Consider the following 25,588-nt stretch of genomic DNA (forward strand, 5'->3'; position numbering starts at 1 on the left):
AAAATCTAACCTAATAAACTAAGTTAGGTAGAAGGAAGCAAGAGAAAATAAATTGGAAACTTAATATTATTCCTACCTAACACAGACAAACTAACTTAAATGCTAAACTGAACTTAAGTAAATAAACAATGAATTACGAAAAATAATCTTACAAATAGATGCAAAGTAATAATCACAAGAGGCTTAGAGAATCATCTCCTCAGGTCATACCAGATCCAGAAGACCGTACTGCAACCAGGGGCGTGCAAATCTACAGGTACTCAGCGATCCACGATCGTCTTAATAGTTACAAAAATATCTCATACCTGTAGAAAGCCGCCCTACTTGTCTCCACGAGTTCCAAGAACTCACTGACGCTGATGCCGAGGTCAACCGGGTCAAGCTGCAATGCCTGCAGGCAACCCAAAATACCACGGGAACACCGAGGGTGGTAGCCTCCGAGAATCCGGGACGTCAACGGTTCTCGCACGCCACAAACTACGCCGTTCTCAGTAGACACGGGCCAACTCGTTCGGAATCCTTCCGATGAACGAGGGAAGGGGCGTGGCTGATGAATGCCGCGGGTGACAAAGACCAGCGACCACACACAAGGCAGCGAAGGAATAAAGATGCCGTGATCCAAATCTCCGTACAAAATTGTTGAAGTGACCATAAATAAAGTGGCGAAGCGTCAGGATGTGAGGAGGAACTCGAACTAACTCTGTCACAAATCACCACTCTTACCATCAAGCCTTCCACTCGAGTCAACACAGCTCATAGGAGAGAAAAAACAACGATCGTTAATACGGCACTTCAATGGTTCACGAATACCGGGGGAGAAGGCGGTAAACAAAGCAAAACTGCGAAGTCATATGACTCCCTTACAGAGTTCGTCGAAACTAATAAACATACTAACTTGTTAAAAAAAAAAACTTAACCTAAAATAAGATCAAAAGGTTGGACAACTATTAACAAATTATAATTAACAAATTATTAATTTACTTTAATCTAATACCTTTCTCCCCCTACAAAAAAATTTTTAATCAAATAGAGTAAAATTTTTTATACAACCTAAAGAATCAATTAAATCTTAAAATAGCATCAATCTTAAAAGTAAAGATAACCTTAATGTAAACATGCATAGAATTATCTAATAAAGCACACACAATTGTGCATTACACATTCTGAAATAAAAAGGTCGGCATTAAATATACCTCAATTAAACATACCAATATATAAACAGTCTAATTAAATACAAAGCCTGGAAAAAAAAAAAAAAAATAAAAATAACGAACATAATTCTAAAGCCAAGAACAAAATGTACTAAATCCCAGAAAATGATAAAGTTCTGAAATTCCAAAAGTTCTTGCTAAAAATTAAAGATATAAATGGCACAAAGACCTACCTATCAGCTAATAAGAAACTATTACTAATATAGAACTGAATATTTCTTACAACTAATACTTAAACTAAAAACAACACTGGCAAAAAAAAAAACAGAATTATCATATAAATAAACGGAACAACCGAACAACGTCGGAACAAACCATAAAGTTAGCACTCGCTTTCACTCTAAATGAACACAAAGAGAAACGAGCAGGGCGAAAGAGGCAGGGAAAGACCAAACAAAAATAAACACTTTACATCCTAGACAAGGTGTCCGGGATCTTATTATCAGATCCTTTAATATGTTTAATTACCAAGTTGAGCTCTTGCAGCTGCAAGGCCCAACGTAAAATCCTTTGGTTAGACCCCTTCATCCGTTCAATAAACACTAACGGATTATGATCCGTCCATACCTCCACTGGAAAAGAAAGATTAGTTAAGTACGGTTTAAAATGAGATATGGTACGGATCAGGGCGAGAGCCTCTTTCTCAATAGTTGAATACTTACGCTCTGCCGTTAACAACTTTTTGCTGTAGTAGGATATTGGGTACACCTCCTCGTCCTCACCCTTTTGAAAGAGAACGCCTCCAATGCCTACATCGCTAGCATCAACAAGCAATTCAATTTATAAAGGGAGGAGGCTTTGGAAAATTCGGAGAAATCAAAATAGGTTTAGACATAAGAATAGTCTTAATTTTAATGAATGCTTCTTCACACTCGCTAGTCCAAATAAATTTCCTATTTTTTAGCAAAAGTTCATTCAAGGGACGAGCAATGTCAGAAAAGTTCCTAACGAACCTCCTATAGTATCCCGTCATACCTAGCACCCTTCGAACTTCTCGGACATTGCACGGTCTCTTTAGATTAGTTATAGCCTCGACATTAGCCTGTTTCGGGGCTATATGACCCAGACCAACCTCATGACCCAGATACACAACTGTGGCCTTACCAAATTCGCATTTAGCGAGGTTAATGACTAAGCCCGCAGCACGGAGAGCTTCAAAAACTTTACCCAACCTGAGTAAATGAGTTTTCCAATCATTACTGTGAACAACAAGATCATCTATGTAGATCTCGGTACCTTCTAATCCACAGACCACACGGTTCATTAATCTTTGAAAAGTACAAGCAGCATTCCTCATCCCAAAAGGCATGACCTTGCATTCATACAAGCCGAATGGGGTGACAAATGCTGAAATTTCTCTTGCTCGATCCGACAAGGAACTTGCCAGTAGCCCTTGAGCAAATCCAACTTTGTAATATACTTTGCTGAACCAATGCGGTCTATGCAGTCGTCAATTCTTGGAAGAGGAAAGGAATAATTTTTAGTATGTGTATTAACTTTACGATAGTCCACAACATTCGATACTGACCATCGGATTTCTTCACCAATTTACTATAGGGAGCTCCAAGGACTAACAGAAGGTTGTATTAAATCATGCTTCAGCATATATTCTATTTCCTTATTGACTATATCCATTTTAGTGGGATTTAGTCTATAAGGACTTTGTTTAATTGGTGAAGCTTCTCCTACTACCACATCATGTTCAATTAAACTGGTCAATCCGGGCCGAATCTCTAACCAAATCTGAAAAAGAACGAATTAAGCCTTCCATTTCCCTCCTTTGATTTAGATCAAGATGCTTCAGATGCTCATCTAACCCATCCAAACATTGCACATTCTTGGATAGAGCATCTGAAGGTACTTGATTAATTATTTCCTCAGACCCATCAGGAAGCACCCTCTGCCACCAAAGAAACCGATTCATACCCTGTTTCCAAAGGATCAGATCTACTAGGACACATAAGGTTTCAGTCTGTTAATGTGAAAAATTCGACACTTTCGTTTGGTCCCGGGAGCTTCTATTTCATAATTAGATCGGATACCTTCCTCAACACCTTCCAAGGCCCCTTATATCTTGGTTCAAGGAAGTTATCCGAATCAGTACCTAACACCAAAACTAATTCCCCAGGCTCAAACGACCGTGCTCGAGTTTTCTTGTCATAATTAATCTTCATAGCAGCCTGAGAGCTAGCTAAATTTTCTCTAGCAAACTTCCAGGCGCTAGAAAGTTTTCCTCTAAGATTATCAACAAATTCACCCACGTTCGTCTCCTTTATTTGATCAGATTCCAAAACCTCATATAAAATTTCTAAAGGGCCCCGTATTTTATGTCCAAAGACTAATTTGTTCAAAAGGAGCCACGCCCGTGGATGAATTTGGATGACTTCTAAGAGCAAAGAGAGCAAAAGGAAAAGCCCTATCCCATTCCTCTCCTCCATGCTCATAACAAAATCTTCTTAAAATTGATTTAAGAGTTTGATGGAATCTTTCCACCACTCCCTGACTCTCTGGATGGTAAGGAACACTAGTAGTGTGCAGAATGGCCAGATCTGCACACTTACTTCGAAATTCCTTACTAGTAAAATTAGTTCCACAATCAGTTTGTATCTTACGAGGGATCCCATACCTCGAAAAGAAAATTACCAACTGGTCAAATACAGCCTTAGATGTGACTTTCTTCATGGGAATGGCTTCAGGAAATCGTGATGCTCGATCCATCACAGTCAGTAAATAGATAAAACCAGTTTTAGTTTTAGGCATCGGGCTCACTATATCAACTACCAGCTCATTAAATGGCTCCCCAATAGCTGGTATGGGATATAAAGGTGCTTTTACAATTGTCTGATTAGGTTTACCTACCACTTGGCACACTGGACATTCTTTCACATATTGTTTTACTGACGATTTCATTCCTGGCCACCAAAAAACATTTAGCCAACCTACGGAACGTCTTCCAGACACCAAATGACAGAGAATGAATCATCATGTGATAAATTTAATATTTGTCTCTGAAATTGAGAAGGCACCACTATTTGCTCAATACGGGACATTTGGGGATCATTCGCAAACAGGGGACGACTCACCCTATACAATATGCCCCTTTTTACCCAGAATCGAGGCTTCGTCAAGTCAGAAGTATCACCTAAATTAAAATTAAACTCTCTTTTCTGGGCTTCAATAAAAGCTGCTCGATCCCAATCGGGAATTACATTATCACTACTTACTACACTACTTACTACAGACCCGGGTCTTCCTACATCTACGTCTACCTCTAAACTACTCAAATTTAACTCTTCATCATAATTTAATAAATCTGCAGCTCTTGCGGCAGCTCTAGTGGTAACTGCTACTGGACACTTATTGATTGACAATATTGGGAATAATTCCTGGCCATCACTATTAATCATATCATTTCCTAATATGCCATCAATACCAGCTATAGGAAGACTCTCGACAACGGCCAACTCTGTCTTTCCATAATACCCAGGGAATGACAGCATTACCTCTACTAAAGGAGCTGAAACTATTGTGTTCGGGAAACCTCCCAGAACAATAAAGTTCCCTGAATACTTCACCAAACCTTTTAAACTGCTTTCCAGCACTAACGACCGAGCAGACCCTGTATCTCTCAAAAAACCTAACATCAATAATGACAGAATTATTATAAATTACTTTACCAGGCCATATGTATTTATCATATTTTAGTCATTCCTGTGGATTATTATTTACATCTCCGGGCGTACTATTACCACCACTACCACTATTTATTATTGGTAATTTTACGTCAGGAGATGCACTTGGCATTAAAGCCACAGGATTATTCCTTTGAAGATAATTTGTTCTGGCGTGACACTGAGCTTGGAAATGACCGGGTTTATTACACCAGAAACAAGTCTTCATATTACTATTTCTCGTTCCAGAATTACCTCCATTGGAAAATACACGAGTACCAGGTTTACTCGTGAATTTTCCATTCTTACTAACAGAGAAATTATTCTGAACGACAGAATTCTTAGACTTATTATTATCACCTCTTATTCCTTTATGAAAATTCGCTGACTTTACTACATTATTACTATTCATATCCTTGCTGGCGAAATTGCCTGAACCTGTTCTATGGGTCAAGACAAATTCGTCAGCCACTTGAGCTGCCTTACCTAAATTAGTGACCTTCAATTCTTCCAGATAAATTCTTAGTTCTTTGGAGCAAGATTTCTTAAACTCCTCCAAAAGCATGAGTTCTCTCAAGGAAGAAAAAGTGACAACTTGACGACTTTTCAACCATTCGTCAAACTGTTCCTCCTTGAACCTGGCAAATTCTACATACGATAAGGAAGGATGTTTATTAAAATTCCTAAACTTTAACCTGTATGCCTCAGGGACCAAATCATAGGCTTTTAAAATTAGTGCCTTTACCTTGTGATAATCCCTGGCTATCCCTTCTTCCAAGGCATTATATACCCGGATTGCCTTGCCTACCAGTTTACACTGAATCAGCACTGTCCACATCTCTGGTGGCCAAGACAACCGAGCTGACACCCTCTCAAAGGCCTTGAAGAATTCCGGAACATTCCTTTCATCAAAAATGGGGACCAATTTTAATGCAGCCCCAATATTAAACCTATCAGGCTGACTACCTCGTGGGGTGCTAAATTGGTTAGGAACCCCCTGTAACCTAGCCATTTCCAAATTAAGGTTGGCCATCTCTATCTCATGCCTCCTCACCCTCTCGTTCTCTGCATGCTCCAATTTCAACAACTATTTTTTTACAAATTAAATCATATTCCTGAATTTCCGTTGATTCAGAATTTACAGGCATTGTAGGCACTGCTGGCCCTAAATTCTCTACAGTCAAGAAAGGGTTTGTAGTTATATTTCCTCTTGGCACCAAATTGGCTGGTCCTTCATAAATGAGTCCAGTCTGAGGAGGATCATCAAATAGAGAAAAACCTGCACCACCACTAATACCATTATCATCTACAACTAGCCTATCATCATTTCCTAATTCACTACCTCTATCACTAATATTTTCCCCAACTAACCCTCAGCCCTCAGCCAAACCTTGCATAACACTGTTCTTTACCATTATTAGTAACTTCCTCTTTGTATCCGTCATTTTGAACGGAATACCTAACCACCTAGCACAACTAACAAGATACTCCTTACCTAGTATGGGTAAATGCCTAATACAGTCGGCAGACCCTAAGAACTCTGCAGGACTAAACTCAAAGTCTTCCAAATTATCATAAGTGGTAGGAGAGAAAGGTATTTCCAAAAATAAATACTATAACACTGAGGAGCGTTCTAAAGTCCCAACTACTGTGTACACCTGAGCGCAAATCCTGTCACGGTGCCCATTGTTACGACCTTATTTACGGCCGTAATTTCAAGGGTTCTTGTCTCTACTCAGAATTTGCGGTCAGTAAAAATGTAACACAGCAACTTAGGAACAAAAGAACAAACACCTCAACAAAAGTTACAATATTTATTTACAAACACACACAAAAAAAAAGGTAATGGTTGGTAACGATAATAACCAAAATAAATGAATGTATAAATCAAGTGAAAACCAACCTTAAGATCTATAAAAGATCACCTACAGCTAAATTAAACCCTAACATAAGAAATAGGAAATTTTAAATGTGACACTTCAGGCAGGTACCTGTCAAATTACTGGCCAGAAAAATCTAACCTAATAAACTAAGTTAGGTAGAAGGAAGCAAGAGAAAATAAATTGGAAACTTAATATTATTCCTACCTAACACAGACAAACTAACTTAAATGCTAAACTGAACTTAAGTAAATAAACAATGAATTACGAAAAATAATCTTACAAATAGATGCAAAGTAATAATCACAAGAGGCTTAGAGAATCATCTCCTCAGGTCATACCAGATCCAGAAGACCGTACTGCAACCAGGGGCGTGCAAATCTACAGGTACTCAGCGATCCACGATCGTCTTAATAGTTACAAAAATATCTCATACCTGTAGAAAGCCGCCCTACTTGTCTCCACGAGTTCCAAGAACTCACTGACGCTGATGCCGAGGTCAACCGGGTGGTCAAGCTGCAATGCCTGCAGGCAACCCAAAATACCACGGGAACACCGAGGGTGGTAGCCTCCGAGAATCCGGGACGTCAACGGTTCTCGCACGCCACAAACTACGGCCGTTCCTCAGTAGAACACGGGCCAACTCGTTCGGAATCCTTCCGATGAACGAGGGAAGGGGCGTGGCTGATGAATGCCGCGGGTGACAAAGACCAGCGACCACACACAAGGCAGCGAAGGAATAAAGATGCCGTGATCCAAATCTCCGTACAAAATTGTTGAAGTGACCATAAATAAAGTGGCGAAGCGTCAGGATGTGAGGAGGGAAGGAAACTCGAACTAACTCTGTCACAAATCACCACTCTTACCATCAAGCCTTCCACTCGAGTCAACACAGCTCATAGGAGCGAAAAAACAACGATCGTTAAATGCGGGCACTTCAATGGCGTGCACGAATACCGGGGGTGGAGAAGGCGGTAAACAAAGCAAAACTGCGAAGTCATATGACTCCCTTACAGAGTTCGTCGAACTAATAAACGATACTAACTTGTTAAAAAAAAAAACTTAACCTAAAATAAGATCAAAAGGTTGGACAACTATTAACAAATTATAATTAACAAATTATTAATTTACTTTAATCTAATACCCTCGTTACTTTCGTTATTTGTATTCCAACAAGATTATATTCTGTATGGTAAGGTCCCTTAGATATCTTGATATAACTGTGCTTTGAGTGAGAGAGAGAGAGAGGGAGAGGAGAGAGACGAGAGAGAGTGAGAGAGAGAGAGAGAGAGAGAGAGAGAGAGAGAGAAAGAGAAAGTATTTTCCCCTATGGAAATTGTGAACACCAGCATAGCAACAAATTACTGTCAAAACATACGTAATCATTAAGTGCACTGCCCAGTCGACGCGCACCTGTGACGTCACAGTGCGGGAACCGAGCGACCTACGATCTCACCTTATTATTCCATCTTGGTCCACTCTGTCAGGAATACCAGCAGTTCAAAACGATAAGGCAACAAGGGGCCATTGTTATGGTAAAGTCCTTGGACGACTGCCTAGCGTGCCTATAGCCTTTTTCGGTGTTTTTCAGTCTTTTTTTATACGCACAGTTTCATTTAGCTGTTTTGAATCAACCTAAAAATGTTTTATAGGAAAATCTACCTGGAAGTTGTTACACCAGAATTTCATGTTTAGCCTATTTCTGCAAAGATCTTACGTATTTTCTCATTCTCATAGATCAAATTCTGAGAATAGATTATTTGAATTGTTTTGATGTTATGATACTTAAAAAATGTTTCAGATTCGTATTGTGTAGCGGTTTCCAAACCGACTTTTAACATATATGGCCATTATAGATTAGCAATTTTGACGTGTAGCCTAATAATATACTTTTAGACTTGAAGGCCATTAAAAATGGATTTAGTCTACGATATAATTCGTTTTCTTAAAGTAAAAGATCTCATTTTCTTTTATTAAAAGAACAGTAACTTAAAATAAAACGAGTCTTAATACTTTTTCCTCTTTTCTTGTTTTTCAAGATTGGACTTCTTTCAATACTAATGCATAAAAAGTATAATGTCATTTTGAAAATTATTCAGTCCTCTAATTATAAGAATTATCGTCGTATTGATAGAATTGGGTCTGCTACCTTTTACATAATGATATATACCTAGTGCAATGTATAGGCCTAATCGGGAAAAATAAAAGATATGATAGTGAAAAAAATTAATTTGTATGGACATCGACATTCAATTTTTAGTCGATTTGTAAGGAATTTTAAGCATTGTGTAAAAAATTAGTGATGCCCCGTTAATAAATCCTTTGTCAAACGGCGAACCCATGAATGCAACCTAACATTCTACGAAACTAACATCCCTAGCAGACAAAATTAGGCATAATTATAGTGTCCACCTGGTCTGCAACCCAACTATGAAACCCCCATAACATGTAGTCATAATGCTAGAACTGGAGAGGATGAATGAGATGGAACCCTATTATGTGATGGGTTGAATACTTGTAATATAAGGGTGTATGGGACAGTCAAAGATTAGCTGTTGCTTTTCCTGTGCAAAGACATAAAAAACAATGACATAAAAAACTGGGAAACCTTCCAGTTTTTTTGTTTTTTTTTTTTTACATTCAACAATCTCAATCAGCAAGCCCACAGGCTAACGTAAGTGCCCATTATTATGAATACCAATGTCAAAATAAGATCCAGAATATTGGGTAAATATTCTGTTACCGAGTAATATGTCAGTTTTTACGTTATTTTGGAATATTTTATAAAAAACCACCAAATTTCATAGCCTAGCCATTCCATAATAATTAGTATTGATAAAGGAAATCCACATTGTAAGGTGTAGGTAGGCCTACATTGCAATCTTCATTTCAAGTTCACAGTGATCGCGAGAGGTTGTGTGAACAGCGTTACCTTTTTTCTTAATTTTCAATTTAGGACAGTTGGTTGTCGTTCAGTTTAGAAGATGAATTGCATCAAATCTCACTAGTGGTTAATCTTTTCACTATAATTTGGATAATATTAAACCATTTTGATGGCTAATTTTTTTACTATAATTTGGATAATATTAAACCTTTCTGACACACGACGTAGCATTTAACTGGATGTCACTATAATATGTAAAACGTCAATGATGCATTGTGGAACTCATGAAGGAAAATAAAAAAACAGCAGTAATTTTCAGAATTGAATATATGTCTCTAGTGTTTGTGTTAATAAGAACTACATATTTTCAATTACCATAATGTCATTTTAAGCATTTCTTGTCCTCTTTTTTTGAGGAAAGCTATCTTGAGTTCCAAAAGAGTGATAACAGAGAAAAGTGATTTGAATGTTGGTCACAGTTACCAGCTATTAAATAATCTTATCAGCCTCAATGATCTACCAACTTTTCGACTTCCTCTACTTTTCATGTGCTTATGCCTATAATCGAGCTGGAAATAAGCGAAGAAGCTTTTATCTCTCCTAGCAAAAGTCTAACGCTCACACAAAAGATCCAGCGAGAACGTGTTACCCCTTGCTACAAATGCAAACATAGGTCTATTCCCTCTGCTACGAATGCAAACATAGGTCTATTCCCTCTGCTACAAATGCAAACATAGGTCTATTCCCTCTGCTACGAATGCAAACATAGGTCTGTTCCTTCTGCTACAAATGCAAACATAGGTCTATTCCCTCTGCTGCGAATGCAAACATAAGTTATTCCCTCTGCTACGAATGCAAACATAGGTCTATTCTAGCTCATCCATATGTAAATATCTGTTAAAGGTGAAAGATTTTCCGTTGAATAAATATTTTTAACAGATTTTTTAATGTATCTGTATTTGCACGACTCAGTTTCTCGATTGTTTCAGACTTTTGGACCGGTTTATTTCTAAAAGGCATGATTTGAGTTTCAAAGAGGATCAAATGGAAACCCTTGAGGAAACCTCAAATTCCAATGGAAAGCTTCGAACTCGTGTAGTACGATTGGGTTAGGGTTAGAGTGGTTAAATAAATTTAAGCACTATTTATTTCATAAAGGGTAAAATATAATGTGATTTTGCAGAAGGGTCGTGAGGGGGGGCCTGGGGGGGGGACATAGGTCCCTCGGCGCAGCATTGAGGGGTCGCCAAATTGAAGTTGGGAAGACCTATTTTGGGGGAAATGGGATGATGAAACCATTAACTTAGAATCTTTTAGTTTTTATGAGTTTTCAGTACATATTTTATATTTAATGTAGATTGACTTCCTTTAATGTTTATCATATATAAATGTAATCATTGCGTGTTAATGACTATACTATCAGATTTTATTACGTACTTATAAAATAAGTGGTTCATGCAGTGACTGAGTCAGTGCAAAGATATTGGATAGTTACCCCCATCAATCTAGTGTTTCGTTTTCTTTCGTGAGCATTTTTGTGCATAACGAACTGCACACTACAATTATTTATGTTTTCTCGTAAAGCTGAGGCTACGTAAAGTATCTTATTTATTAATCTTTTGCAACGAAAAATGTAGTAAGAAATTTTTATTTATGCAACTTTTTTTCATTCTCGAATGAGAAAGACGTCAGTCACAACACTGTCAAGTTGTTAACACAACTTCACAATTTTATAGACGCCGTGAGAACCAAGGTATGATAAAGTTAGCACAGACGGTAACCATAGAGCCCAGCCCCGAAGAGCCAGACTAGGAAGTGGTTTGCAGTTTGTCTGAAGCGGCTATTACAAGGGTAAGTTTTGCGTGAGCACAGCACCTGGTATTCCATCATCTCAGCATGCTCAGGCTAGCATAATCACGTTATACTGCAATTAAACAGTCTCCATAATTGCCCATGCATGTATAAAAATAACGAAAGAAAAGGTGAGTTAATTTGATTTCCTGTATATGCATATACTGATGAAACTTTGTGCATTGTAATAGATATAAAAAAAGAATGACAATTTTTTCTAAGGGATATATAAATAATCCCTCAGTTCCACCGTGCTTTCCCAAACCCTCGAGTTGCCTTTCAAATACTGCTAACCATTGCAATATCAATCGCTAGTTGTGATCGATCATTTAGTTAAGTTGAAACTTATCTTGTCGCATCTGCGAACATCTATGGGGCAAGAGAGTGTCAGTTTTAACTCTAATAAGCGTAGAGCAAGAGATCGCAAACAAAATAAACTGAAGGCGTGATAAACAAATTTGCGGCTGCAAACACATTGTAACGGGCATCAATTCATTGTCAATCCCTTTCTTTGTTTAGGTTTTCTGGTATCAATATCTGTCTAATTATCTTTACATTTTAATACTTTTATACCGTTTCATTTCTTTGCATATGGTTGATCCTATACTCCGTTTTTATCCATCTGTCCATCCGCCTGTGGTGTTTTCGTATGGTAACACTGCGCCCCAGGCTTTAAATAGTCACGCTATTTGTAAGTTTGAGGTAAATAAAAGGATATCTGGGTGTACATTTGCAATTGAAAAGTGTTTTAATAATTTACTGTATTCGAATTACACCGTTAATATTCAAAATACGACATTATTATAATTGTTGAATGAAAGCTGAATGTAACTATCTAGAGCCCGGGACGCAGTGTTACCATACGCAAACACCACAGGCGGGAGGACAGATGGAAAACAACAGAGTATAGGTACCATCACTTTAATCTTTTTGTTTTCATTATTTTGACGCATGTTAAACATTCTCTAAATAAATTTGACTAATAAAAAAAAGTTAAACATTAGGGAATACATGGGGCTAAGAAAATCATGAAAATGTACAATTTGTTACCGGCATAGACGTTTATACTAGAAAAAAATAAATAGATTTTGTGGTAAAGAATGAATAGTTATAATGCATGAAAAGAAAACTGATAAGAATAAAGATGAATTCGTTCACTAACTATAAACCTTACGTCTTTAATTTGCCATTTGTCTTTGGTTATTAAGAATTACTGCTTAATGTGATGCTTTATTATAATCTATATTTTAGTTATCTTATCAACATTTTGAATTTTTTTATGAGGGCTAATGATTAATTAATTACAGTATATCTATTATATGTAAAATAAACTTTTTCAGTTTGCAAATTCGGTTTGCGTTCTATCATTCCAGAATATTATTATGCAAATTAGAATGTTTTGTTTTCAACACAATATATCTAAAATAATGAAGGCAAACATTTTCTGCCAAGATTAGCACACTTAAATGAAAATAGTCCTCCAACCCACCCACCCCCTCCCCCCCTTTGGGGGCGCCAGCAACCCTCACAACACCACTGATTTTGTCTGTATGCTAAAGCTACGTGGTTTGGTATGCCGCCACCAGGGTGGCGCTGCTTGCAGCCACAGAGTTTCCGCCAATTAATAAATACCCGGGTTAGTGAATAGGTGCTGCAATTTTTTCGTTCATCACCTAAATAGTGGCTGTTGTGTAACAGGAGCGGGTACAGGAATTCTTCAAGAGAAAATGGAATAACATCTCACAGGTAAACAAACCATAGTTACTATAATGAATTTTGTTTACCCATAATTTTGTGTTGGTCAGTGAAATGCCTTTAGCAGTAGACTCACTTTCACAGTTAACAGATATTCTCAGCTTATTTTTGTGAAACAAATGCATTAGCAGGTTCGGTTTTCAATTCAGGATATAATCAATCTTATACATGCTCCAGAATATAGGTAAAAAAAAATACCCGGTTCGATATTGAAAATTCTTGATAGTAAGTAGCCTTAAAGTTTACTGGTTGTGACAACAAGTCTCATCTTTTAAACGATACTGGGATGCATGACGAAACCTATATTATGTCAGTCACTGGGAATTCTTCGCAGTAGGTAGGCATCGATACTGTCTATGCTACCAGTTTTTTCAGCTTTTGACATGTAAAGGCAGCCTTAGAGTAGTTTACCAAGAAAAGCATTTTATCAAACGATGTTTCTCAATGAAATTCAGAAACGTTACACTTGGCGAGAGTATTTTAGGACGGCCTTAACAAACCGCACAAAGTTACTGATTCAGTTCAGTGTCAAAGAAGTTGTATTTGCGATATGTATGACGAATTGTGTTCTAATTTATATTTTCATCGAACGATGTGTCTCAGATTCGAATAGCAAAAAAAAAAAAAATTAAATTTGGCAGCTAGGCCACACATATGATTCCCTCAAACTACTTACATCGTAAAATGCAGCATCGTTTAAACGGTGTTCTAAATATAATTTCTATTCGAATATATAAAAATAGTTTCTCTGTGGTAAAAGCTATGGCTATATCATGCCAAGGGAAAAAATATTTATGAATAACAGCAACGAGGAAAAGAGCCTTGGCGAAAGCAAACCCTAGACCTGTAGTACCTACCTATTGATTCATCGGGTATCTTTATTCATTAGTCCTTTTAAGTATAAATGTGTTCCAAATAAGCCATTATGAACTGTCAGTACTTAGTATGCATGTTTAGCTACTTTGGTATTTCTGGGAGCATTGTTTGTCGAAAATTTAAAAACACATTCAGCAAAGTATGATATTTTCCCGCCAACGCCAAGCGCAGCTCAGCACATTGTAAACAAACCGACGACAGGAGAGGCTAAGCTAAGTCATTTCTCTGAACGATACTTGGCGAGAATTGTTAAAAAAGGACTGCCATTTAACAATTTTCTCCAAGTATCGTTCCAAACCTTTTCAGAGCAGCAAGAAATGACTTAGCTTATGCTCACGTTGAAGTTGTATTTCACTTACTAATATTTAAGATATATGCAGATTAGAATGCCAAATTCTTAACTTTACTACTATGGACTTTAGAACAATAACATTTCGAAATATATTATACAGTAATGAATAATTTGCCGAGACATTCTTTTTTTTATGGTGTTTTTACGTTGCATGGAACCAGTGGTTATTCAGCAATGGGACCAACGGCTTTACGTGACTTCCAAACCACGTCGAGAGTGAACTTGTCACCAGAAATACACATCTCTCACACCTCAACGGACATTCTTATAGTAATTAAACGCGAGGGAGAAAAAGGCAATGGGCTGCCCTTTTTTGTAACACTGTGCTAGTTTAGGTGTTTTTGTATGGACGCCCGAAGTCACGAGCTTACGTACTGTACTCTAGAGCATTGGTTCTTAAAACTTTTTCTGCCATGCCCCCGCCCTTTGCATTATGTATAGATCCCACGCCCCCCTACCCCTGAAACTTTTGCCATCTATAAACAATATGTTGTCCATTTGTATATTATTGTACTTATATGAATATATGGATGTATGATAGATTTTTATTTCGTTGCTGTTAATTTTTTTTATAAGTATGCACTGTAGCACTGTACTATATTTAATGTAATATACAAAGTTCATAGAATACGGGTAAAACAAACATATGATGAAATCAAATTTTATCCTAATCCTTATTCAAGAGTTGAAATAAGACAATTCATAAACAAGATCCGAAATGGAAGTTTACTTATATTTTGAATTTTTAGCATGTTTTGAGATAATTAGAAAACATATGGGAGAAGTTATACTGTTTTTGGTAATTGAATTTAACATCAAAAATTAGAAAAATAATAGGCAACATCTGCCAATCTTGCTTAGAAACTAATGACGCCCCCCAGTGTAAGAATTACTGCTCCGGAGTGTTGACTGTAGACTTCTGAGTCCTGGCCTTCTATAAATGGTGTTCTTAAAGTGTGTTAGGATCAAGAAAAAGGGCTAGCTAGGAATCTCACTTATGATGCCACCTTCTAAAAGGGCAATTTTATATAAAGTATAAATATATTGTGTTTTATGGGCTTTTTATCTTCATATACATACCAACATTATGTATATGTATATATTTCTATATATATATATATATATATATATATATATATATATATATATATATATATATATATCCATGAGGAAATTCAAATTTATAAGTGCTTCGTTGCTGGCCAGAATTCGAACCCGGTTTAGATACCACAACAGACAGTGGCTCTGACCACTCACTCATCATGGAAAATTTAATGTTAAACGATATTTGTGGATGAAAATAGCAGTTACACATTTATGCAGTAGGTGAACGTGTGCATATATATATATATATATATATATATATATATATATATATATATATACACACACACACACACACACACACATATATATATATATATATATATATATATATATATATATATATATATATATATATATATATATATCTTTTCTTACTGAACCTTCGTTGCATTCCATTTCAGCATTGGACTGTATGTTCGGAAGCACACCGTTTTAAGATGTTTATTTTGCTGACGTCTATTAGTTGCAACAACGTGATTGATAGCAATCGTAGGTGACCGTGTCACCGTTGTTGACGTTTTGTAGTGTAGCAACTAACGGGCTCTCGCAAGCCCATTACTCGAGCGAGCTTCCTGAGCGCAGTCCAATTCAGTTCGTTACTAGCCGTTGGACCGAGAAGGAATGTCGCTATCGGCTTCGTGAGACAATCGATGGATCTTAGTGCAACCGCGATGGCTTTATATTTGAAGAGTTATCGAAGAGCTATTGTGCAATGACTTGGCAGTCTCTTGGAAGAAGAGCGTTGTAAGTTTACATGGTTTGGAGTGGGTAAGTTTTGGCTTCTTTGATTTACCGGTCGAATTTGTTTCGTAATTCACTCTCTGTTGCTGTTATCAAATATTTTCAATTTTTCATCACAGTTATTTTGCTTGATCGATCCTGAAGACTTTGATATTCCATTTCATGGTGAGGATTGTTTTGAATGGTGATGAAATCAAGTTGGTCATGGTTTCTCAAATCAATTTCTGTGACTTTCGAACAAGTGAGGCCAATCCTAAAGCTTAGAAAACAGTAACTCATATTACTTGGGAAACACACAGGAAAGACAGAGAGTTCAAAGACTGGCGTGATCAACACTCGGAGGAACTGGTATAGCATAAGAAGCTTTAAGGAACAGTACCCTTTCAAGTTTCAGAGAACAATTTCGGAGTTGCAAATTAACGGCTAAGTGTAAGTGGGCCAAACTAGGAGGGAAAACGCAGCTACCGGTAGAAGTTAAAACCTTTTCCCAAATATATTGCTATGGTTTTAATACGCAAAAGCTGGTAATGGTCTGCCTCTCTCAACGAAGTCAATATTATCAGACTTGACGTCGTAAATTCCAAAACACGACTGGGTTACACTGATACACGTTAAAAGGCTTATTCTAATTAATGATATCCCATGCACTACTTACAGCTTGTACCATTCGTTTCTTTACCTAATTAGATACGAATATTAAAAACATTTAATGATAGGTATGAAAAAGAGAAATATGCGATATCCCAACACCAGTCATTTTCAGCCAAATATGGAGAAGTGCACGACATCCAACAACATATCACACGACCATAAACAACACAGAAACAATTTACGAAGGCGATATTCGGTCGACAATCCTAAACCAGCCAAAAATGGCAATAACCGAAAGTACTTATAACTAACAACTGCAATAAAGAGCAAAACATGGCTGAAATATGGAAAAATGATAAAACTCACAGCCAGGAGGTTGCTATTTTTGGTTGGTAAATCCAGAAGCACTTATTACTAACAAATCCAAGGGGCCAACTGTGCTTATTCACATTTACTTGACTCCGGGAGTACCTACTAAACCAAACATAAACAAAATAAGGACGACAGGCATTTCACCAAGGCTACTGGTACAACATTGCCCTCTGTTAGCCTGATACCAAATTATGAAAGTTAGATCTACAGAAATACACAATATTATAACGAAAGCGAGGAAAACGGTGTGTTTTGGACATCGGATGTGAGAGTGAGACTAATGACAAATAAGTTTAGTACATTTTTCTAAAGTAGCTGTTCAGAGAAAAACACGATGAGCCTGAAGATCATATCCATTTTTTTTCCTAAAGTGTCACATCTGGGTCTGAAGAGTTCATCTTCTGAATCCTTAAACATCATAAGCGTTGAAGCAAACCTATAGTTGCATCTAGGCAGAATAATGCTTGAGGTCAGAATCAGAAGAACCTGGCAAGATGTAGGCAGGTCGAGAATCAACTTCCACAACATTTTGAACAAGAGAGAGATGATACATGACGTGGGAATTCATTCGCATATGACAGGAAATGTCAGCTAGGAATCCTGAGTGTCACTGCTTAAGAGGAAGGATAAGGCCAGGGAGGCATTTGACTCCAAAGAGCACAACTGCTTTATGACACTGTCATCATCTACAGGAATAGAGCAGTTATATAATTGATTCATAATGAGTTATCTCACCGATTGTTGACAAACACCTTGAAGACTGCCTTGAGACAGATTCACTTTTAAAACCGCTTGAAACAGATTCAGGGAGACTGTCTGAACTTATGTATATACACGTTTGTACAACTTTGTGTTTTCAGATTCATCAATAGGAGAAAAAGCGTCGTGACCATAATGACTTTGCTGTTATTGTTCCATTTTAAGCTAGCTTATGCTAGCACGGGCTCTTGCTGTTGGGCAACCCGTGCTTCATCCTAAGTTCATTTCCCCAAAGACACCGAGAGCGATTTGCAGCGGTGGTAACTAGGTGCTTGAACGATGCCAGTGATCAAGGGCTCTGGGTCGAAATCCAATTGAGGAATCTATCACCTCATACACTTGTAAACAGGTAGAATCGGAATATGAGATTAAGGTCTGAGCCAAGCGCTAGGGCCAATGAGGTCATTCAGCGCTGAAAGGAAAATTGAGAGTAAAGGTTTTAAAGGAGGAAAACCTCACAGTTGCACAATGAAACAATTGTTAGGAGAGGGTGGAAAGTAAAATCGAAGAAAGAGGATATGAACGGAGGTATAGTAAAAGCTAGAGGCCGAAGGGTCGCTGCAACGAGCCTTGAGTAATGCCTACAGTGTACCGCGTGAGGTGAACAGATGACACTAGGCCCCTACAGGGTAAACGGGTAGATGGTCACAAAAGCGACCCGTAACGGAAAAGCGCAGCTGCGCAGTTCGAATCAGCCAAAGGTTTGAGTATGAGCGCAGCAGCATCTGCTTCATTACATAAGGTAGAAGAAAATTATTATCAAAAGGAAGATTAGAGATTGATTACACCCTCTGAGTCATTATATTGTCTTCTTTATATGCAGACGTTACGATTCGTACTATTATCGAACGTTTCTTAATGTCATCCAATTTGTACTATTATGGAACGTTCCTTAATGTCATCCAGTTTGTACTATTATGGAACGTTTCTTAATGTCATCCAATTGGTACTATTATGGAACGTTTCTTAATGTCATCCAATTGGTACTATTATGGAACGTTTCTTAATGTCATCCAATTTGTACTATTATGGAACGTTCCTTAATGTCATCCAATTTGTACTATTATGGAACGTTCCTTAATGTCATCCAGTTTGTACTATTATGGAACGTTTATTAATGTCATCCAGTTTGTACTATTATGGAAAGTTTCTTGATGTCATCCAATTTGTACTAATATGGAACGTTTCTTAATGTATCCAATTTGTACTATTATGGACGTTCCTTAATGTCATCCAGTTTGTACTATTAATGGAACGTTTATTAATGTCATCCAGTTTGTACTATTATGGAACGTTTCTTAATGTCATCCAATTTGTACTATTATGGAACGTTTCTTAATGTCATCCAATTTGTACTATTATGGAACGTTTCTTAATGTCATCCAATTACCATTCTCTCTCTCAAAACGTTGCTCAATAAACTCTCTGGTTTCATATACAGGTAAAAGATAGGATGATATTGTTACACTGGCGGTTCATGATCATATAATTCATTTTCTTTCTCCCCATCACTATCGTCGTCATCTTTCGCTTACGTTCAAGCTTTTTATTTCGTCCAAATGCTCGGGAGAGGATTCTCAGAAAAGTCCGCGAACAACGAGGAGAATGGCTTCATTAAATGTTGGTTGCGAACATTGCAGACGGGCTTTTATGGAAACTTCTTGGGAAGGTCGGTCGTGAATAAGAAGTTCGTTTTTAATTTTCACGTCTGGTTCAAACCCTGATCCAATTCCACTTTTTGTCTTTAAGAAAACTATTGATATGGCTTTGTCCGTCCGCACTTTTTCTGTCCGCCCGCCAGATGTTAAAAACTACTGAGGCTAGAGGGCTGCGAATTAGCATGCTGATCATCCACGCTCCAATCATCAAACATACCAAAGTGCAGCCCTCTAGCCTCAGTAGTTTTTTTAAATTTTATTTAAGGTAAAAGTTAACCATGATCGTGCGTCTGGCAACGATAAAGACAGGCCATCACCAAGCCGTAGCTGAAAGTTTCATAGGCAGAAGCTCATACAACATTATACGTTGTACAGAAAACTCGATTGACCCAAAGAAACTTCTGATAATTTTTACTTGTTTTAACTTTGGAGACAATTAGACCAAAGAGGTACAATAGGTTGCTGGTCTCCCGCATGGGCAGTGGTTCAATACTCGTGTAACAGCAACGAGAACTGAGAACTGGGCACTGTGCATAATTCAAGTGTAATTAAACGATGGTTAACTGTAACGCGTTATATACGTTAGTTATGAACATTCTCGTCAAATGAGAATTCAGAACATGGAGATTCTCACAGAAATTCTGATCAGATTGATAAAGGTTGTAGTAGTGACCAAAAGGGCAAACTAAAAGCATTCTTGTTTTATAGGGAAAGAACGTTTTATGTATGCTTTATATGGCTATTTACTTGGGATAAAGAGGAAAAAAGTTAAGCTGTCAACGATACATTTTATGAATATATTTTTAAACCCTAATGGTTATTTACTCAAGATATAAAAATCTATAGAGTAACGGAAATGGCAGCAATTAGTCTTTCCTACGTTGGAAATTAGAAGATTGAAGTTAATAGCCAGAAATCCCTTTGCAAATAAATTGATTTTTAGGGGATGAATAAGTTCTTCGCTGGACGAGTGGTTTTCCCGCTCGGCTGCCAAGTCGGTGGTCCGAGGTTCGAATCCCGGCTCGGCCAACGCGGAATCAGAGGAATTTATTTCTGGTGATAGAAATTCTTTTCTCGATATATTGTGGTTCGGATCCCACAATAAGCTGTAGGTCCCGTTGCTAGGTGACCAAATGGTTCCTAACCACGTAAAAATATCTAATCCTTCGGGCCAGCCCTAGGAGAGCTGTTAATCAGCTCAGTGGTCTGGTAAAACTAAGATATACTTAACTTTAGGGGATGAATACGAAGTCTTAAATGACTGCATTTCTGGTGGTTCGTATATGTTGAACAAGCATATAGATATTACCTGGACATTACAAGACATATGGTAAATTTGTTAGATGGAAATGACTAACCGCTACCGGTCTTCTGCTTTATCCGCAACGTTAACGGTCTTCGAAATGTCGCTCAGAATGACGGAACGAGATATAAAAAAATATCCGGTACTACTGTCGCTTGTTATCCTACTCCGGGGTGCTAAAGTAGATTCACATCAACCATCCATCTGATGCCTAGGTCCGTCCCTTTCGATTGGCAGTTGATAAGCCAATCACAGGGCTGGAAAGTTGGAAACTCTCAGTCTCTCGAGAGAGTTCATATAGGCAGGATGTATGTTCCACCTCTCCTGAGGGATACGTCTTTCAAAAGTATCCCTCAGGAGGGGTGCATTTTGTAGAAAGTTGGAGATCGGCCACAGGAAAAGATAGGATTATTTTAGGTGCTGAATCTAATTGGAATAAGGACGCTTTCACCTCTAAACTGATAGCGGAGAGGTACGCGGAGTCTAAACCAGACAGCGAAAAATCTTAAGGATCCGTTTCCCGTAGGGGCGTGTAGTGCCGTCAATGCACCTCATGCGGTGCAATGTAAGCATTACTTAAGGTTCTTTGCAGCGTCCCTTCGGCCCCTAGCTGCAACTACTTTCATTCCTATTTACTTTACCTCCGTTCATATTCGCTTTCTTCCATCTTTCTTCCAACTGTGAGGCTTTCTTCTTGTTACATCTTTCAAACCTTTTCACTGTCAATTTCCGTTTCAGCGCTGAATGGCCTTAGTTGTCCAGTGCTTTGCAGTATGCCTAAAATCTATGAAATCAAATCAGATCAATTAAAGATCCGTTATTTCAACACTAGATTTTGTATAAAAGGAAATGAAGTCGAGCTTAGAGTGGTTTGCTACTTTATCAAGTACGTTGCACTTACAGAACGCTTTAACAGCCTTGAAACGTCTGGTTATAATGATATAACCAAGGATTTTTCATTGTTTGGCTGGAACAAGTGTTCATATTCTGTATTTCTCTTTACTTCTCTCAGTACCTAATGAGCACCACATTCTTTGGTGGCTTGAATTTCAAGTCAAAAGCCAAAGGGGCTTGTTTCGTATGGATAAAGTTCATCTGAATAATGACATTAGAGCCAACACTATAGTATACTCACATCAACCGTGCATTTGATGTCTAGGCCAGTCCCTTACGACACTCCTGATTGGCTGTTGATAAGCCGATCACAGGGCTGGAAACTCTCAGTCCCTCTCGAGAGTTCACATAGGCAGGATATATGTTCCACTTCTCCTGAGGGATACTTTTGAAAGACTTATCACTCAGGAGAGGTGAACATAGATCCTACCCATGTTAACTCTATCGAGAGACAGAGTTTCCAGCCCTGTGACTGGCTTATCAACAGCCAATCAGGAGCGTCGTAAGGGACTGGCCTAGACATCAAATGCACGGTTGATGTGAATTTACTATAGCACTCTATGATGAATCTTTGAATTTTAGTAATTTCAACTTTTCCTTAAATAAACTCACGGTAAATGCTCTAAAACTCATTAATGGTATCTAAACCATATTTTTGATCTTCAGGAAGAGAAGCTGTAGAGAGAAGATTACGCCAAGTAGCTGACAGGCCTTGATCTTTTACTCTTACGTAACTGAGGCCTAAGGGTTTCATGACGCGATCATCCTCTGTGTGTTTCGTAAACTAATGTCATTTAACTTATTCGAAGTTTGGTTTCTGATCGTTAGCCTTTCGTTCATTTGTTTGGTTTTATGTACAGCCCTGCAAAGGGATGATTCCCTCACTGGAGGGCCCTTGTATGATTTCTAAATAAGTTGCTTTTTATATTTGTAATTGTCTTTGAATTGTTTTCTCATCATTATCGTAGCTCATGCAGAATACGAGTGTTTTTAGTTCTTTTTAAAATTTGCTTTCTTCTTGTATAATCTTCACTTCAGGCGGTATTTTGTTGCATAGAGGCGGTACTTTGCTAACACGAACTCAGATCCTTAATCAGGTGTAAATAATATACAAAAGAGTAAAGTTGTGAAGTCTTTAAGGGATAAACTGCTTGAAAAATAGGAAAGCTCAGTAATGTTAGCACTATCACAGCACACTTCATTTGCCGAATTGAACACGAAGAGCCTTGAATATATTCGTATTTTATGTCTGCAGGAACTTCATTCATTTTTGACAACTCGCTTCTGTTGACATTTGGAAACTGGGCCTGTAGGGCGACAGGAACCCCAGGCTCACTGATTTCCGGAGAAGTTTACTTACCTTGACATTAACAGCTTAAAATTACTCTCTCTCTCTCTCTCTCTCTCTCTCTCTCTCTCTCTCTCAGCAGAGACACGTAGCAACGGCATGCCCTTTCGTACTATCATTTATTCAAGGAATCGATGTAGAATAGGAGAACAAGACTTACATTTAAAGGAAATCATTACTTTTACCTTATAGCCCGGAGCACCAAGTAGTAGGAGGAAGGCAGCGCGCGCCACATTCAAAGAAAGATTTATTTAAGAATTAAGTGTTAAACATAGTAGTGAAATAAGAAACAAGAAGAGCTTTCCGTTCTGCTGCATTATAGGGCTCATGATCAGTCAGGGACACTTTGGCGAGCGTCGAAATACGAAGATAATTGGGAGATCCGCCGGTTTTCCTTTGCATCGCGATTTATGTGACCAGAGAATCCAGTGCAATGTCAGGTGGGTCATTTTTTTTTTTTCAGATATTGTTTCTATTGCTGTTGGTGTGTTGGTCTATTTGTTTATTAGAAGAAACTGAGGATATCAGTTTTCGAGTCGAGAAAGTTTGACTCAATAAAAATCGAAAAGTGATCATTATTAGCCTTTTTACATATTTCCTTTTTTTTTCATCGCCTTCGTCCCAGGTGCTAAGAATGACCAGGAATCAGGTGTTTAGATCTGTCAAAAAAATTTGTTTTTAATGTCTAATTAGAGAAAAGTAAATCGACAATAGTACCGATCTCTCAGTTGCGTCAGTGCACCTCATGTGTTGCACTGTAGGCATTACTTAAGGTTCTTTGCAGCGTCCCTTTGGCCCTAGCTGTATTCCCTTTCGTTCCTTTTATTGTACCTCCGTTAATCTTCTCTTTCTTCCATCTTACTTTCCACCCTCTCTTAACAGTTGATTCATAGTGCAATTGCGGGGCTTTCCTCTTGTTACACCTTTCAAACATCCTTACCGTCAATTTCCGTTTCAACGTTGAATGACCATATTGGTCCCAGTGCTTGGCCTTTGGCCTAAATTGTATATTTAATTCAATATATTCTTATTCAATAGCGCTTATATAAGTGTGCGATTCTTTATTCACGGGATTCAGCGTTTTCTATGTAAAATTTATTAATTTATTCGTTTTTTCCTTTTCATTCTACCTTAATTGCTTTTTATATGGCCTTTAATACATTTCCCAAACTTATTGTTCCCCGTAGGAGGATTGCGTCGTCAGTACACCTCACGCGGTGTACTGTAGGCATAAGGTTCTTTGCAGCGTCCCTTCGGCCCCTAGCTGCAACCTCTTTCATTCCTTTTACTTCACCTCCACCAATATTCTCTCTTCCATTTTGCTATCCACCCTCTCCGAACACGAGAGGGTATCCTACTGTTACACCTTTCAAGCCTATCTACTCTCAGTTTCCCTTTCAGCGCCGAATATGACTTCATAGGCCCCAGCGCTTGGCCTTTGGCGCTAAATTTACATTCCACTCCATTCCAGCTTCTCGTTGGACGAATCGGTTACGTGCTCGGCTACCGATCTCAAGGTCCGGATTCGATTCCCGACTCAGCCAACGCGAAATCAAATTAACTTATTTCCGGCGATAGAAATTCATTTCTCGATATAATGTGATTCGGATCCCACAATAAGCTCAAGGTCCCGTTGCTAAGAACCAATTGGTTCCTAGCCACGTAAAAATATCTAATCCTTGGGGCCAGCCCTAGGAGAGGAGCTGTTATAAACTCAGTGGTCTGGTTATACTAAGATACACTTGACTCCTCTCCATTCCAGACTTATAGTTAGGTACATACATTGGCAATGACTTCGCTTTAGACTGAAGGCAAAAAACAGAGTAAATCTTTTGAAGGTAACTCAGCTATTGGCAATGTTCCTGTAGTTTTCAACTGCTGGTCACGCAGCACAGTCGTTCATAATCAAGGCGCTATGAAAATAGTGTTGGCTTCACGAAAGGAACACTCAAGCCGCACGCAACACTCAACTCTCTCCCCCTCGAGTTCAGTAACTAAGAGCAACCGTCAGTATACAACAGAGCCGTTTGCTCTCAGAAACACAGTGAAGGAAACTTGAAGGGTTTATTCTGTTACCCATTTTTCTAACCGGTGGCTGCATGGATCTACGGCGGTAGGCCGGTAGCCTGTCATGTATTCTGTCTTCGTAAGGTAGGAATGGAATGAATTAACAAGTATACTACCCATTGCGACTGAATTTTGTTTTGAAGGATAATTATAATCTTAACTACTTTTGAGCCATTTTTGTAATCAATGCTGCAGATATTAAGATTACGAATGTGTATTTTGGGTGTGTATTAAAAGAGTGACATTTCGAAAGAGTGACTCAACATAA

General features: G+C 38.1%; 1 protein-coding gene across 5 annotated transcripts in view; it reads left to right on the forward strand.

The window, feature by feature from the left end:
- The window catches only part of LOC135208792 (uncharacterized protein DDB_G0290685-like), a 196,714-nt gene that overhangs the window by 140,222 nt on the left and 30,904 nt on the right, over positions 1-25,588 (forward strand). For 3 of the 5 annotated variants that reach the window (XM_064241315.1, XM_064241318.1, XM_064241317.1), the window contains exon 1: positions 16,195-16,331. The exons of 1 other annotated variant lie outside the window; for it this stretch is intronic. In XM_064241315.1, the coding sequence (XP_064097385.1) occupies positions 16,300-16,331 (32 nt within the window). In that variant the 5' untranslated portion in view covers positions 16,195-16,299. Of the gene's footprint in view, positions 1-16,194; positions 16,356-25,588 lie in introns of those variants that run through there. One more of the 5 variants, XM_064241316.1, reaches the window with a different exon arrangement.

The sequence above is a fragment of the Macrobrachium nipponense genome, chromosome 35 (assembly GCF_015104395.2).
Source record: "Macrobrachium nipponense isolate FS-2020 chromosome 35, ASM1510439v2, whole genome shotgun sequence".
Lineage (NCBI taxonomy): Eukaryota > Metazoa > Arthropoda > Malacostraca > Decapoda > Palaemonidae > Macrobrachium > Macrobrachium nipponense.